This window comes from Podarcis muralis, chromosome 15 (genome assembly GCF_964188315.1).
Source record: "Podarcis muralis chromosome 15, rPodMur119.hap1.1, whole genome shotgun sequence".
NCBI lineage: Eukaryota > Metazoa > Chordata > Lepidosauria > Squamata > Lacertidae > Podarcis > Podarcis muralis.
The window spans coordinates 2,619,691-2,635,443 of record NC_135669.1 but is presented as its reverse complement, the minus strand read 5'-3'; the positions used below and the strand labels follow the sequence as shown (position 1 = coordinate 2,635,443).

Sequence of the window (15,753 nt, the reverse complement as noted above, 5' to 3'; positions counted from 1 at the left end):
GTTCTTATGTTACCAATGAATTTATTTTTGCAAAAGGAAAAGGGGGAAAAATCTGCCCTTGGCTATTTTTCCATCTTCCTTCTCTGTGCAACCACTGATACACACACTGCTGCCCTCTCCTGCCTGAAAAGGCCAGTCTAAAGCAGCATGGACCTGTTGCATGAGAACAGAGTTGAATACATGAGGCAGCAGCAGCAGCTAGAACTAGCTGCTAAGGGAACAGAGGAGCTGAGCTGAGTTTTGATGAGTTTAAGAGGAGGCAGCTGTGTGAGATGTCTATATTTTATGAACTATATAGATTATTTTAAAAACTCGGTACTCCTTCCCTCTCGGTACCTGTTTAGCATACTGGTTATAGCATAATGCCAACAATTTTTAAACCCAACGAACCAGTCTTAAAAGCCATTGTGAAATTAGGCTGAGGCACTCACTCCTTGACAATGCCTCTCAGCCAGAAATACTTTCCCCAAAGCAGCTTCTCCCTACCACGTGAGGGATCATCATTGCATTAAATAATGCCCCTACTTCTGGAGATAACAAGTATGAGGCATGGAACAGAGTGCAGGAATGCACCGCATTGCCTTTTGCTTTATTTCAAGTTTTGCTTTATTTCAGTCAGTGGGAGATGGGTTGCTGTGCCATGTAAGCTGCTATTTGCGGGCCTACTTCTGTATAAAGTCATTGGCTAACTGTTTCATTAAGCAGCATTTGAATGATCACTGTATGTCGGCTGCATGTGTTTCTCTCTAATTAAGACAGGCAGACTTCACTCAAAAGCAAAAAAGGGCAGCACAGCCTTCTAACTGAGGAAAAGACTTTTATAAAAGGGAACCTGGCCAGTTAAATACAAGTTGTTACCACATTTACAGACTAAAAGCAACACATCCAGAAGAGACAGACCACCTGAGGATGGGGAAACAGGTGGCCAGAGCAGATGCAACCAACAGTGACTGCAGAAGAGGGCTCACCCCGGCTTTGGACAGTCCCCCACCCACCTGGCCTGCCGCTACTCTGCTAAAGGCTACCACAGGGACCCAATGGGCTACCTACCACAGCCCTCCTGCCATTGCTACTTCCCCAAAATGGAAGTTAAATGCACTGCAGCCACCCTACCACCTAAGACCATACCTGGTGGCCGATAACTTTGCTTACATTTGAAGACTGGCGAAAACACAGCAGATTGCTAAGCCTTTAAAGCTACATCTTGCAAGTGAGTGACTCAAAACTGCCAGAGAGGGAACCAGATGGCATTGTTTTCCTTAGAATGGCCAGCACGCAGCACTGAATGTATGAGGGTCCAAAGTCTAACCCACAAAACTGCAACAGTCACAAACTAGCCTGCAGCACTGAATGCATAATCTGTTGAGGATATAAGCCAGGAACCACTGTGTTGGCTTCATCTGATGTTTAAAGTCCTGCTATTTCTTTTGCAGCCTTCTCAGACCACCTTTTAATCAAGAGGCAGGCAGAATGCCACCTTCTTGAGCAAAAGCTGTGGGGCAGGGAGGGAGAGAGGGCTTGAGGAGAAGAGAACAAAATTCTCCACGCAGCACAAAGAGGCCAGCCATGCCCTGTCCTTTGGTGCAGTCAGCACCTGTTGTCTGTTACCAAACTGGGCTTTAAAAAATCCCTTCTAGTACTTGCTACTGGCAGACAGCTTGAGAATACCTGCATGGTAGCTTCTCCACTTGACACAAGAGACCATCAAAACTCCTACTTAATGGGTACTCCTCCTTTAAACAATAATGGTGGCTCCCGCATATGAACTGTGATTCCCAGCCATGTTTAGGCTAGGTGGCCTTTCTGCCAACAGACACAAGCCAGAGGTGGCGGAGTGGGCGAAGGAGGAACTCCAGCTCCAGCCTCTCACATGGCAGTGAAAGGGTTGAAGGTTTCAAAGGCTTACCCAGACTGCTAACCCTCAGCCCAAAAATATCAAACCAAGGTACAGATCTTCCCTGCCAAGCTGCTTCTCCAGGGAGTGTCAGTTGCTGGAAACGGCTGTGGGTGCTGGTTCCTTCTTTTCTAGGCAATTATTGGTCTGAAAGAGACAAAAGACAAAAGAAGCACAATAGTAAGAAAAGCAAACATTCAATTTATTTCATTCTCGTTCCCTTCCCCCGTCTTAAGACGATTTATCAACAAAAATCAAACAAAACAGCACATAAAGAAAAACTTTTAGGTAAGTTGCAGAGACTTTGAACAGATTTCCAGGACGACAACACTGACACATTGTTGGGTGCCTTTTTATCCCCCCCCCCCCTTTACTTTTTTAAAAATTGAAAAATTCTCATACAATGATACATGTCTCAGAGGTGACATGCCACCCCTGCCTCGCCACAGTATGCTGGAAACTAATTCATCCCTCACCACTACAATTCCCAGCACATTGAACTACATGGGGGATGGTTCCTCTTCATCCTGGAGAAGAGTGACTAGTGGGGTGCCACAGGGTTCTGTCTTGGGCCCGGTCTTATTCAACATCTTTATCAACGACTTGGATGATGGACTCAAGGGCATCCTGATCAAATTTGCAGATGACACCAAACTGGGAGGGGTGGCTAACACCCCAGAGGACAGGATCACACTTCAAAACGACCTTGACAGATTAGAGAACTGGGCCAAAACAAACAAGATGAATTTTAACAGGGAGAAATGTAAAGTATTGCACTTGGGCAAAAAAAATGAGAGGCACAAATACAAGATGGGTGACACCTGGCTTGAGAGCAGTACATGTGAAAAGGATCTAGGAGTCTTGGTTGACCACAAACTTGACATGAGCCAACAGTGTGACGCGGCAGCTAAAAAAGCCAATGCAATTCTGGGCCTCATCAATAGGAGTATAGCATCTAGATCAAGGGAAGTAATAGTGCCACTGTATTCTGCTCTGGTCAGACCTCACCTGGAGTACTGTGTCCAATTCTGGGCACCACAATTTAAGAAGGACACTGACAAACTGGAACGTGTCCAGAGGAGGGCAACCAAAATGGTCAAAGGCCTGGAAACGATGCCTTATGAGGAACGGCTAAGGGAGCTGGGCATGTTTAGCCTGGAGAAGAGGAGGTTAAGGGGTGATATGACAGCCGTGTTCAAATATATAAAAGGATGTCATATAGAGGAGGGAGAAAGGTTTTTTTCTGCTGCTCCAGAGAAGCGGACACGGAGCAATGGATCCAAACTACAAGAAAGAAGATTCCACCTAAACATTAGGAAGAACTTCCTGACAGTAAGAGCTGTTCGACAGTGGAATTTGCTGCCAAGGAGTGTGGTGGAGTCTCCTTCTTTGGAGGTCTTTAAGCAGAGGCTTGACAACCATATGTCAGGAGTGCTCTGATGGTGTTTCCTGCTTGGCAGGGGGTTGGACTCGATGGCCCTTGTGGTCTCTTCCAACTCTATGATTCTATGATTCTATGATTCTATGTGCTTACATGTACAGTAGATTTGCCAGAGACACTTCTGCAAATGGCTTATAGCTGATCTAAACATATGGAGAAGGCATACAGTATAGCCTTCCTAGGTTGCCTCATATAAACAACAACAAAACAGTTGGGAGTGGGAAACACACATTTGAATGTTCCCTCTTTCAAAAACTCCTAGCCCATAGAAAGTGATCATATTCTTGAAAAAGGGATCCAAGCCACCCATTTTCAAGATGTAGTGGCTTTTTTAACAACTTAAAATGAACATCTCCCAGTGTTTTGGGTAAGGATATGGAAATAACGGGCAATTAGGAGCTAAGCAGGTCTGGAGAATCCATGACCCTCCAGATGTTTCTGGACAACTCTCACAACCCCCAACTATTTTCATACTTTCTGGGGCTGATGGGAGTTGGGAGTCCAGCAACATCTGTCCTCAGACCTGGAGCAGCGACATGGAATGACTAGAAGACATGGGTCTCGGTTTGCCTCTCCATTCCTAGACCGAATCCGCAGGTAGAAATAAACTGGCTTCTGTATTTGTCCAGAGGCAAAGACTGAATAAGACAGAAGTCCTCCTGACCCCAGCTTCAGGTTTGAGGGAAAGTAGATCCAATTTGTATTAAGTCATGCACTTTACACTGTCTGCAGACCTAAGCACACATACCAGGGAGTAAGCCCCGTGCATAAGTTAGTGGAACTTGCTTCCAAGTAAATAAATATGTATAGAATCAAAGAGCAGAGATTTGACAGTGCGTTCTTGAGACAAAAGTCACTGCCAGGAAAGAGACTGATTCCTGAGTCTCCACAGCCCCTCCCTCTTTGCCATAAGGACAAAGTAGAAGAGTTGCAGGGCCATGGCATGGCAGTCCAGAGTTGCCTGTTCAGCATCTCACAGAAATGAACATTTATAATTTTACCAAGCCAATTGCCACCAGAATCCACTGTTTGTGGAGCAGCATGCAGGGACGACAACTTGAAAACTCCTGACACCAGATAGGCTCTGTCCTAAAATATTCCGCAGGTTCCAGATTACCTTCTCAATTATCTTCTGGATTTCCAGCTGCAGTGGAATCAGGCGCTTCTTATTCTCCAGCAGCAGCCTCTGGAAACTGGATTTTTGTCTCTCGTTCCCCTTGCACTGCTCCTCCATCTCAGTGAGGCGCTTCTGCAGCTCTTGAACCTCCAATGTCAGGGCCTTGTTGGAAGCCTCTGTTGTAGAGAAGCGAACCTGGGTCTCTTCTGTAAGAACAGCACAGAGGGTAGAATCAGATTCCAGGAAGTAACACAATGGACTGAGATCAGAGCAGTGCTATCTCCCAACCCTCGGAACAAAAGCCATTGTTCTGAACTCACACAGCAGGTGACAAGAGTGAAGGCAGAAATTCAAAGTATCTCAAAAAGGGAAGCTGGAGGAGATATTTATATATGGCCGTGATATATAAATTGGGGAAAGGGCCCTGGCAACACATGCCCAGGAAACCAGACATTGTTCCATGTGAACACAGAGGTGGCTAGTGCAAGCAGGAGCAACAAACCACAATCCCTGGCCAATCATGTCTGAATGGGATTGTGGTGGTTCCACTCTGAACCAACCTTGGCTACAGATTGTGGTTTCTCTTACGTGCTCGTGAGGATGAGCAAAGTGGCATAAATTAGTGCATTCACAGTAGACCATAACTGTGGTTTACTATGTCATCCAAATTAGGCCTTTAAGTATATGGACCCAACTCCACTTAGAAACTCCAGCTAGCCCACTCTCTGCCTCCAGCTCAAATTCTTGGAAAGTCAAGCAGGTATGAGTAGCCAAAAACAGGCAAGCAGCATTAGCCTAGAATCACTGCAGCCCCACCAACCCCAAAGGTTCTATCAACAATGCTTCCACCACTCAATGCTTTGTTGCATTAGGTGCCAACTGCACTCCTGCATCCAATTCTTGTTGGGTTTCATTTGCCTAATATATTCTGATCAAAAGAGCCCTGTCATTCATCAGATGTAAGTGCTTTGTATGAGTGTGCCCAATGAACTGCTCCATGTTGTTGAGAGGCTAAAGCAAGGCAGGTGCTTTCCCTTGAATTCCGGCTTGGTGCAGCTTCTTGGGGATACGGTACAGCAGGGCTGGGGAACTGGATCTAGACAGGATCCCTTGTGGCGACATCCAATTGTCAATCTCCTAGCATAGCAATGTCAAGTCACTTATTTTGCCCATGAGTTTTGTGGAACAGTTTTCAAAACCTGACAGCTGATAATTGGGTCTTGCAAACCTTTTGGGCTGAGGCAAGTCTTTACCTGCCCTACAGCTGGTGTCACCTGCGTGGACATGGCTTGACCAAAATGGTCCTGGGACCAAATGGAGAGCCTGGCAGGCCTAATGAGACCCATGGACCACAGGTTCCCCACTCCAATCCTTTACAAGATGAGCCGATCCTAACCATGTGTGGCTCACCCAATTTGAGCTCCAACGTGTGGATTTTGTTCTCTAGATAGAGTCGGCTGTTTTCTGTCTGTTCTGCCTTTTCCAGCAGTTTCCCTACATTAAGGACAGCCCCATTGTATGAAACCAGGTTGCCGGACTGAGACTCTGGAGAATACTTGGTAGGCACCTCAGGCACAGAGATGGATGAGCACAGTAGATTGAGGTTCCCTGTAAGAACAAGGCAACATTTACTCTGCTTGGTTTTGAAACGGAGCATCCAGAGACAGGGAATGGGAACCAAGGGCAGAAAAAAAACCCCATTCAGATTACTTTTGTGCTACAGTTTCCAGCTCCTCCCATTGTGGGTTAGAAAGCTCTGTTCTCTCCTTCCTCCAATCACACACAATTGCCACCATCCCAAAGCTGAGCACACCCTTTAAAGATGGGTTGAAAGAGATTCTACAGAAGTAACTTTTCCCTTCCTTGCATCACTGCAGAGTCACTAGTGGCAAGCTGCCCCATGCATTCAGGAATCGGGACAGGACAGAAGAATATTGGGAGTGCTCCCTAGCAGAACTGGTCAGTAAATAGGACCAGAAAGCACTGATCATGTGTAAGAGCTAAGCCAGAACTGTTAAAGAGTTCTAGCTCAGAAGGAAAAATAAAGGGATCCTTCTACCCATGAAGCTCTATGCAACTGAACAGCCCCTTCCAACCCACACTGAGTACCTACCTAATGGCTCCTCCTCAGGGCCTGGCTCAGTCCCTTCCTGTCGGCTGTAGCGTAGGCTGCGGTAACGGCACACGAACTGCGTCACCACCCTGTTCACCAGGCGCTTCACCTGCCACCAGATGAGACACCCCCCCTCCATGAATGGCACTGGAAAAGGCCGCAAACAGATCCTCGTACCCTCAGCGCTAATCAAGAAGGTCTCAAGTCATTCAAACCTCCAGCAAAAGCAGGGGAGAAATCAGATTGGCACTCACCTGCTCTTTGCAGAGATGCAGCCCCAAGGTGAGAAGCACCTTTTCCATATCCCTCCTGTGCAGGTAGCCGCAGAAATTCAAGTCAAAGTAAATGAAGGCAAGGAGGGCATCCAGTGGCAACACAGCACTTGGGTCCAGCTCTCTGGGCTGGGGAAGGGTGGTGTAAGAAAAAGTAAAAGGCTGTTCAAACTGTCAAGGTGTCACTTCCCTTCTACTACAGAGACCATTCCCTGCGCTGTCACTATGGGCTAGATTTCAACAGTGAACTGTTAGGGACTAAGCCTCCCCGAGCCAAAAACTGCATATCCACAGCTGACTCTGAACATGTTGGTGAGATTTAGTCTCAGCAACTAGGAACGATCAGGTTTCTGAGATCAGCTCCTATCCTGGAGTACCATCACTGCACCCAGGAGCCCACTGGGTATCAGAGACAAGCCTAGTTAAAACTGGACCAGAACGATATTGAAATGGCATTAGGTGTTGAGAAGCCTTGGGGGCAGCACAGGCTAATCTAGAACTGGTAATATTACAAACAGGCATCTCGGGCAAAACAAAAAACTGCTCTCATATTTATTTTCTTGCTATGGAAAATAAATATGAGACAGCAAATTCTAGGATTTTGAGGAAGAAAAATCCACATGGATAAGTCTTGTCACAAACCATGGGATACAGAGCTTATAAAAAAATAGCAGCTGCTGGAATTCTTAGGAACTCCACTTTTCCTTTTACAAGCAACACGTTTCTAATTCACATAGGTATGAAGAAAGACATCAAGGCAAAAGGGACAGCTTTTACATAATGCTTAAAAACCCAGAAGATACCCAGATGGGAATTCTGATACTGAGAAATCAGTATCCTTTTCTACAACCCAAGCCCCAGCCACAATTCCCAGGGCCACTGGCCTAAAGAGTTCAAAGCAGACTTTGAGAAGGAAGGGATTTGTCACTGACCACATCATGAAGGGAGGAGAACTCCATCTCTGATTGGTTGGATGCAACTGATCTCACTTCAGCATCTTCTAACTTGACACCTGTGGAGAATGCAGCATGACTGGCTTCAGATGATGACCTCTGCTCAGTGCTTACCAAGAGAGACTTGAGTGAATACCAGCGTCTTCCAAAGTACAATCTCACTGAGCAGATACCACTGGCTTGTGTGAAATGAACAACAGACCAGAGAAAGGAACCCAAGGATCCTACTCTTGCCCTACTAGGCATAAGGAAAACCTATGGAAATGCTCCTTTCAACTTACATCTTCCTTGCAATTAAACACACTGATAGGTGCAGCTGTCTGCAGGCAGCATCATGGCTATCCCAACCTTTACATATGTGGGTACACACACATACACTTTTCAATGAGAGCAGCCATATCTTAACACTGCACTGTAGGATTTCTGCATTTCCCAGAGTACCTACCAAAATCCTCCTCCTCCTCCTCTCTCAGCAGCAGCAAGTCATCCTCTAGGCTCAGCTCACACAGCTCATCTGTAGAATCCTTCGATTCCACTTTGACATTCCCACTGACCTCCTCCTTGGCTGAACTGGCCCCATCTTGACCTGAAGGCTTCTTCTCGGTATCCCCAGCCTCCTCCTTCTACAGGAATGAAAAGCACATAAACAGAACTCTTCCAAATTCTGCAGTTTGTACGAATTATGAAAATTTGAGTACATATACATAATCTCTTGTTTCTGCATTATCGGTTTGGTTTTGGCTAGTCCTGAGAAGTCCCCAAAAGCAGAAACACACTTACTGTCCATGATCCCTGCGAATGTAAGTTAGCCACCCACTCTGGCTTCTGAGATGTCAGCAGGCATTGCCCACACACTATCAAGCACAGCCACAACAGCTGGAAATTTGCAGTCCAGTACTCCAATCCTTCCATGGATGCTTTCAAAAGCCAGCAGGTGCTCTTAGACCCAGTATGAGGAAGGCGAGACATACCTGCATCACCTAAGCAACTGAGGCCACTTTGCTATACAGTGGTACCTTGGTTTACAACCATAATCCATTCCAGAGGTCCAGTTGTAAAAACCAGGTTGTAACCCAAGGCGCGCTTTTGCCAATGGGGCCTCCAAAAAAATGGGTTGTAATCCAAAAAAAATGGGTTATAATCCAAAAAAGGGACACACACTTCCGGGTTTGACGTGTTTGTAATCCAAAACAGTTGTAATCCAAAGCGGTTGCAAACCAAGGTACCACTGTACTAACGGGCCAGAGAGGCACGTCACCCTCACCTGAGCATCCTTCTGGCTATTTTCCAGGGCTTCCTCTGCCCCAATATTCTCCTGAGGCTCTTCTCTCAGCTCATTCTCTCCCTCCTTCTCTGATTCGGCTGCTTTCTCCTGCTCGGGGTTCTTTGCCTCCACTGACTCCTTCTCTGGTAGGGCCAGTAATGCCTTGTAGAGCTTATAACCAAAATCCCGTTGCAGCATCTCCTGGAAGAACTCTGCCACCACTGCCACCTCAGGGGTGGAAAGAGAGAGAGAGAGAAAGAGAAAGCAGTGAGCAAGAAACAAGGAAAGATCTTGATGCCTACATCAGCCACAGAAGTGGGTAGACACTTGCATGCAAGCAAAAATCTCAAAGCTGAACATACCAGGTATGAAAAACTTCATAAGGCAATCTTATGCTCGTATAAACTGCAATTCACTCTACGTTAGACCTATCTGCACCAAGCCTCCTTAACCTTCTTCTCCCCTCGCTCCAACTGCAAAGGCTCATCCACCACCACCCTCTAGAAATACACCTTCTTAAGGCCCTACTGATCACAACACTGCTGTCTGCGAGGGAAATAGGAAGCTGCTCTTTACAGAGTCAGGCCTCTGGTCCATCTGCTGCAGTACTGCCTACACTGACTGGCAGTGACTCTTCAGAGAGGACATGGGGGCATTTCTAGTCCTATGTGGAGAGGCCGAGGATTGAAACTGGGACCTTCTGCATGCAAAGCAGATGTTCTACTCTTCTTCTAGCATCCTCTCCTCCCATGCACCCCTTATGCAAGCAGGTGGCTGGAGCAGAGGAAGTAGCAGACATTCATGGTCACACCAGAGCTTCCTCAGTAACCTCTACTAGTTTCCATGAACTTCAAACACCATAAAAGGCTACTGAGCTGATAGGAACATAAGTGTGGCAGCTTGCCTGAGATATGCGCCCCAAAAGGCAAATCTCAAATTTCAGCTAGAAAGAGGAGGTGCCAAGAGAAGCCAGAAGAAGAGTCTCCCTGTAGAAGCCAGATCCCAAAGAAAATGAAGCCTACCTCAAAGGAGAGCTTCTCCCGCTGCCGCCTGTACTCCAGCAGGGTGCAAAGGGAGATGTTGGTGCAGCTGGGCTGGCCACCCTGCAGGGCCGGCTGCAGGTGAGCAACAATGGTCGGCTCCAGGGGAGGAGTTGGAATCTCTGGCTCAGGGGCTGAGGTCTCAAGAGCTGGCTCAGGGACGGGTTCAGCTGAGTCTACCTCCTGTTCGCTGGACTCCTGCTTGAAGCCTTGTTCAGAGGACTGCACAGTTTCCTCTTCCTGTTTAGGAGCATACTCATTTCAGTAAGCACTGGGTGCAACAACCCCTAATTTGGATGAAGTACATACTCCTGAGCCAAGGCTAATGTCTAGCTTCAATCTGATGCCAAAGCCAAAGCCTCTTCCCAACCGTGTTCTTAAACTGGTGGCGTGACCCCACAAAGCCTGGGAGACAAGGACTGTCCCATGACTGAAGTCATAGGAACCTAGAAAGCTGTCTTATACCAAGTCAGACCAACAGCCCATTGAATACTGTCTACACAGAAGGGCAGCAACTCCCTAAAATGGGTTTCAGGCAGGGTTCTCATCCAGCCCTACCTGTAGGTGCTGGGAATCAAATGGCTCTTCTCCCAAGTGGTATAAAAGTGCCTTAAGTAAATAAATAAAATATTAAAAACCCTCCTTTTAAGCTATCATGCTGTAGGTTACCAGGTGCCTCTGATTTCTCTGCGCTCTGGTTAACTTTCTGTCCAACACCAAGCCATTCTTACCACCTCCACTTTCTCTTCTGATGGTGCAGCAGCTTTTTCTGCTTTCTGCTTGCATGAGGCCTCCCATTCTTCAAGAGATGGCATGCAGCTCCAAATGTCTGGCAAGAAGACCACTGTCCTCTCCTGATGAGATGGGTTTCCCTCACGCAGGTATCTGAACTCTGCAAACCGGAACCTGATGAGCAGGGATTGGAGAGAGAATTGAGACACAACAGGACACAAAAATGCCCCTTCTCAGGAGGGCTGTACAGTCCCACCAAGCTCTTCTGCTGCAGCTGGTATGCAGGCTGTTTACAGAATGGTTTCTTTCCTTGGTCGCTGAGACCAAGAGCCTTTTAGGTCTTGATCAATCCTATCTGTTCCAAGTCTATGCCTCTCCTGGTAGTCCCAAAAGGAAAGAGCTGGGTGCATCCCAGGTCAGTTACAGGACTCAGGGTGGTTCCTGCTAAACACTCTCCATCCCACCCATGGAGCCAAGGCCAAAGTAAATCAGGATCAGCCTCCTTGAGAGATCACACTAAATTCAAGAAGTAGAGTGGGGGTGGCTTGATTGCAAATGCAGAAAGTGTGTAGGGATGCAAGACTCCCACAGGAAGTTGCCTCATTCCTAGAGAAGCAGCAAAACACAGAATGATTTCTGAAAAATGCAGAAATGTCACAGCAATGAGCCAGTAAGTACTGTGAGGATTCCTTCCCCAAAGGTCACAAGAGGGGACTCAGACACTGAACTACACACACTAAGCTCTACAAATTAGATAATGAAGATATACTTAAATGACCTGTGTATGTAATGCTATTTGCATTTCTCCCTTTTTGGAAAAAAAGAACCTACAGAATGGATTTGTCAGCCATCAGGATGGAGGAGGAGGAGGAGGAGGAGGAGGAGGAGGAGGGACTCCTGGGATATTGACTCATACCAGCCAGCAGCCAGCAATGCAGGGACTTTTTTGCCTGTAGTGTGGAGGAGAGCAACCTGCAGCTCTCAGCCTTATTTCAGGTGGGGGGGAAGGGAAGGGCAGAAAGAGAGGGGGAAAGGGGTGCTCCACTCCCAACTACTGATTATCCCTGAAAGAACGAGGTCCACGTCAGAAAAACGGTTCCCCACCCTGGCTGTACTGTGTGGTCGGGCTCATTTGTTCCCATCATCTGACAATACTAAGGAGGTCACACACATTCCTGGACTCCCTTTCCTCAACAGCATCACCAATTCTGTTCTAAAAATACATATATAGATTCAACATAGTCTCACAAGTGTTCATCTTTTGCTTTGGGGAAATATCTTTCAAAAGCTGATCTCTCCCCACTCCAAGCCCCATTACCACCACCAGTTTTTAAGCGGCACCTTAAAATGATTTTCAGTTCTTTTGAGTCTTCAATATATTCAGGGATCTGAACAATTTGTATCTTCACACATTACACAACAGCAGGCGTGGGTTTGGCACCAAACACACACTCAATTGGCAGATTAACTCAAACCTCTGGAGAGGCCTCTCTCTATGCCAGCACATGTTCTCAGCATTCACACTTTACATGTACATGTATAACATGTTTGGCATTCACCTAAAGAAGAGAATTGTGTGTGCAGCAGCCATTAATCTAGCATACCACCTTCCCGAGTACAGACCAAACCAGATTTTAAGATCTTCCAAGGAAACCCTGTTGGTTGTCCCTGCTGGGTTTGCTGCTTGGCAACAACATGGAAGTTGGCATTCTTGGTGGTGGCATCCGCCTTTGGAATTTCCTCCCTCAGGTGGTTGCAGAAACAGAGGCAGTAAACAGCTTTAAATACATATATGCTTACCCAAAGTTCCCTGGACTCTGATTCCTAATGCTTATACTTTTTTTCTCTTTATGCACCACTCAGTTTTATCTATGGTATAAAATTACCTTCTGTTTTAGTTAGCTTTTTAAAAGTTTTAATTTATTGTATTTTTATAAGAATTGATACTGCCCCACATCTGCACAATACCTTTAAAGCAGTATCATTCCACTTTAGACAGCTGTGGGCATCCCCCAAAGAATCGGGCGGGGGCATTAAAGTTGCGAGGAGATCCCTATTTCCCTCATAGGAATATATCATCAATTCCTTATAGCTTTGTGAGCGGAATCATCTCCTAACAACTTTCAACCTCCTTAACAAACTGCAGCTCCCACAGCCCTGTGGGAGAAGCCACAGGTGTTTAAAACGGAATGATACTGCCTTAAATGTATAGTGAACAGACCTCTATGTTACAATATAGACAAGCTGAACAAAATAACACAACACGATGGCCAATAACAATGGCACTAAACACTATAGACTAATACAAATGATCAGAAATTGCAACCAAAGTCTCTAAATCTTCTTCACCGGTCACGGTGGAATAATTCAAAAGTTCGATATATACATAATCTGTCACCAAATATCGCCGGAACAGAGTTTCCAGATAACCAATCTGTTTCGTTCAATGCTTCATCAGCCAATCTTGATCAATTCTTCATCACCCAGACTTGTAAGAATTAATATGAGAAGGATGCAGTTCAATTTCTTAACAAGATGTAAGTAAATATAAATGCTGTAGGAAATATGCTCTGGATCAGTGCTGATATGATACGGTAGTCACTGATGCTGGTAACAAATTGTAAAGAACATAATATAGTTAGCCACAAGTGAAACTAATATACTGTAAGGAAAATTAAAGACACAGCACAACATTAACAGCAAGAATGCCTGACATAAGTAGATAAATAGGCACTGCTGCGGCAGGAAGGCACTAAACACCAGATGAAAACAGTACCCCATCCAGTCAGTGAATCATAATGCAATTAAATAAAACAATGAAAATCTAACTAGCATATTTCCTACAGCATTTATATTTACTTATATCTTGTTAAGAAACTGAACTGCATCCTTCTCATATTAATTCTTACAAGTCTGGCTGATGAAGAATTGAACAAAACAGATTGGTTATCCGGAAACTCTGTTCCGGTGATATTTGGTGACAGATTATGTATAGATCAAATTTTTGAATTATTCCACCGTGACCGGTGAAGAAGATTTCGAGACTTTGGTTGCAATTTCTGATCGTTTGTATTAGTCTATAAATTGTGTTTAGTGCCATTGCTATTGGCCATCGTGTTGTGTTATTTTGTTCAGCTTAAATGTATAGTGCACAGGTGGGGCCATTGGTTTACTATTATAATCCTTTCCCCCGTAAGTCAGTTAAGTGATTTCTTTGTCTACTGTGGTATATACATTTTATGAATAAATAAGCTAGTGAGACAGCCAAACGCTACTGGAGAAGATCTACTTTCCATCCAAGTTGGCAACAGTTGCCCAATGAATACTGGCCCAGGACGGATTCCTTCCACAAAATCCAGTGATCAGCCAAGCTCTATTGCTGCTCTTGGCCTATAATGGTTCCAGAATCCAGAACTTGAGTGTCATTCATTCTGCTAGCCTCGCTCACTGCAGTTGCAGAAACATTTGACTTTGTTCAGCACTAGAGAACAGAAGAAGAGGGTCTCTGAGGAACGAGTACTCCAACCCAAGACTGAATTCAACAGGTGGCAAAGCTTTAAAGGCCCAGAAGCCCCATCTTCCTGCATCTGTTACTTCCCAAACAAGTCACATGTGCAGTCAGGTTTAAGCAAAATAAGATCTGTTGCCATGGTTACCCAGTGCAAGGAATCTATATATAGCCATGCTGCTACTAACCAAACCAATGTATTCCAAGTTCCGGCTTCTCCCCTCCGTGTCGATTGTCTGGAGGTCTGATCTTAGGAAGTATTCACTGACTCCAAGGAGCTCATGTGCAAAAGGATCTGCTGGACTTCCAGGGAACCAGTGGCACACAGTTCTCAGTTAGGATGGCAGCACAAATGGGCTTTCCCAAGAAGTAGCTCCCCAAGCCCCAAGAACTGAGCAAAAGCGCTTGAGCCTGAGCAATGAGACCCGTATCCACCCATGTTTTCTGCAACTCCACCTATTCTGTGTATTGATGCTTCCCACCCACAAAGGCGGCTCTTGCTCCCCGCCCCCCGCCAGTGATGGCTCAAAAGGAGGCTGCCTTTGCTTCACTGCTACAGGTGAGAGGAAGGGGACCCAGAAGGTAAACAGAGGAGAGGATGCTCTCAGCTCACAAAGGGCAGAAACAACTTCATCATTAACTACAGAACTCTCCTCAGGTCTTTGATTCATGGGGTTATTTAAAGTACACACTAGCTCTTATCAATTTTTTATTTTTTTTAAAGAAGCAGACTTGGAAAATGTGGTCATAATCCCAGACATTCCCATGCCAGACACGGGGAACCTCTGCCAGGCTATGGACCAGAATTAGGCCTGGCAGTTTCTAGACTGGCCCTTGAAGCAATTTTCTCCAAACCACAAACACCTGCCCCACAGGCAGGTAAAGACATGGCTGCAAAGGAGCAATGAGGAACTTAAAGCATGCTGCTGATGGTTTCTTGAAAAGCGGGAGTTACTGACAAGCCCTTTTGAAATTGTCTATCTGCAGGCTTGGTTTGAATTCAAACCACACCTGTAGGCATTTATCTTCTGAAGAAGCAACAGGTTTGTGGGACTGCAAAGGGAAAATGTTAAGTTTACAAATGGAAAAACCAGTGTTAGCTGTCCAGCACTAAGCCGCTGGTTGCTGCTGGCAAAGAGTTCCTTTGCGTTTGGCCCTGAGGACAGGCTCTAGCCTCTGGCCAAAAAAGATTCCCAACCCCTGCCATAGCCATTTCAGTTCTGCCTAAAAAGAAATTAGTGCTGTAGGCATTTCTGAAAAATAGCCCTCTTACATTGCAGCAATAAATTTCCAGAATAAAATCAACGTAATTTTGCATAGCACATGCATAAAGCTGAGACTCAACAAAACCGATTTGCTTGCTTTATCTCATTAAAAAGGCAGGCCACCTAGTGGCCAAGCAATAATGACATTCTGGTG

At 45.7% G+C, this 15,753-nt stretch overlaps 1 protein-coding gene across 9 annotated transcripts in view; it reads right to left on the bottom strand.

The window, feature by feature from the left end:
* Positions 1-804: 804 nt before the first annotated feature.
* Positions 805-15,753, bottom strand: part of CCAR2 (cell cycle and apoptosis regulator 2) — a 31,335-nt gene continuing 16,386 nt past the window's right edge. For 3 of the 9 annotated variants that reach the window (XM_028708916.2, XM_028708919.2, XM_028708917.2), the window contains 10 exons: positions 10,826-11,000; positions 10,077-10,334; positions 9,055-9,282; positions 8,236-8,413; positions 7,770-7,849; positions 6,820-6,966; positions 6,566-6,674; positions 5,863-6,060; positions 4,453-4,658; positions 805-2,041 (listed from right to left, as the gene is read on the bottom strand). In XM_028708916.2, the coding sequence (XP_028564749.1) occupies positions 1,985-2,041; positions 4,453-4,658; positions 5,863-6,060; positions 6,566-6,674; positions 6,820-6,966; positions 7,770-7,849; positions 8,236-8,413; positions 9,055-9,282; positions 10,077-10,334; positions 10,826-11,000 (1,636 nt within the window). In that variant the 3' untranslated portion in view covers positions 805-1,984. Of the gene's footprint in view, positions 2,042-4,452; positions 4,659-5,862; positions 6,061-6,565; positions 6,713-6,819; positions 6,967-7,769; positions 7,850-8,235; positions 8,414-9,054; positions 9,283-10,076; positions 10,335-10,825; positions 11,001-15,753 lie in introns of those variants that run through there. The other 6 variants (XM_028708920.2, XM_028708921.2, XM_028708922.2 and 3 more) reach the window with 6 other exon arrangements.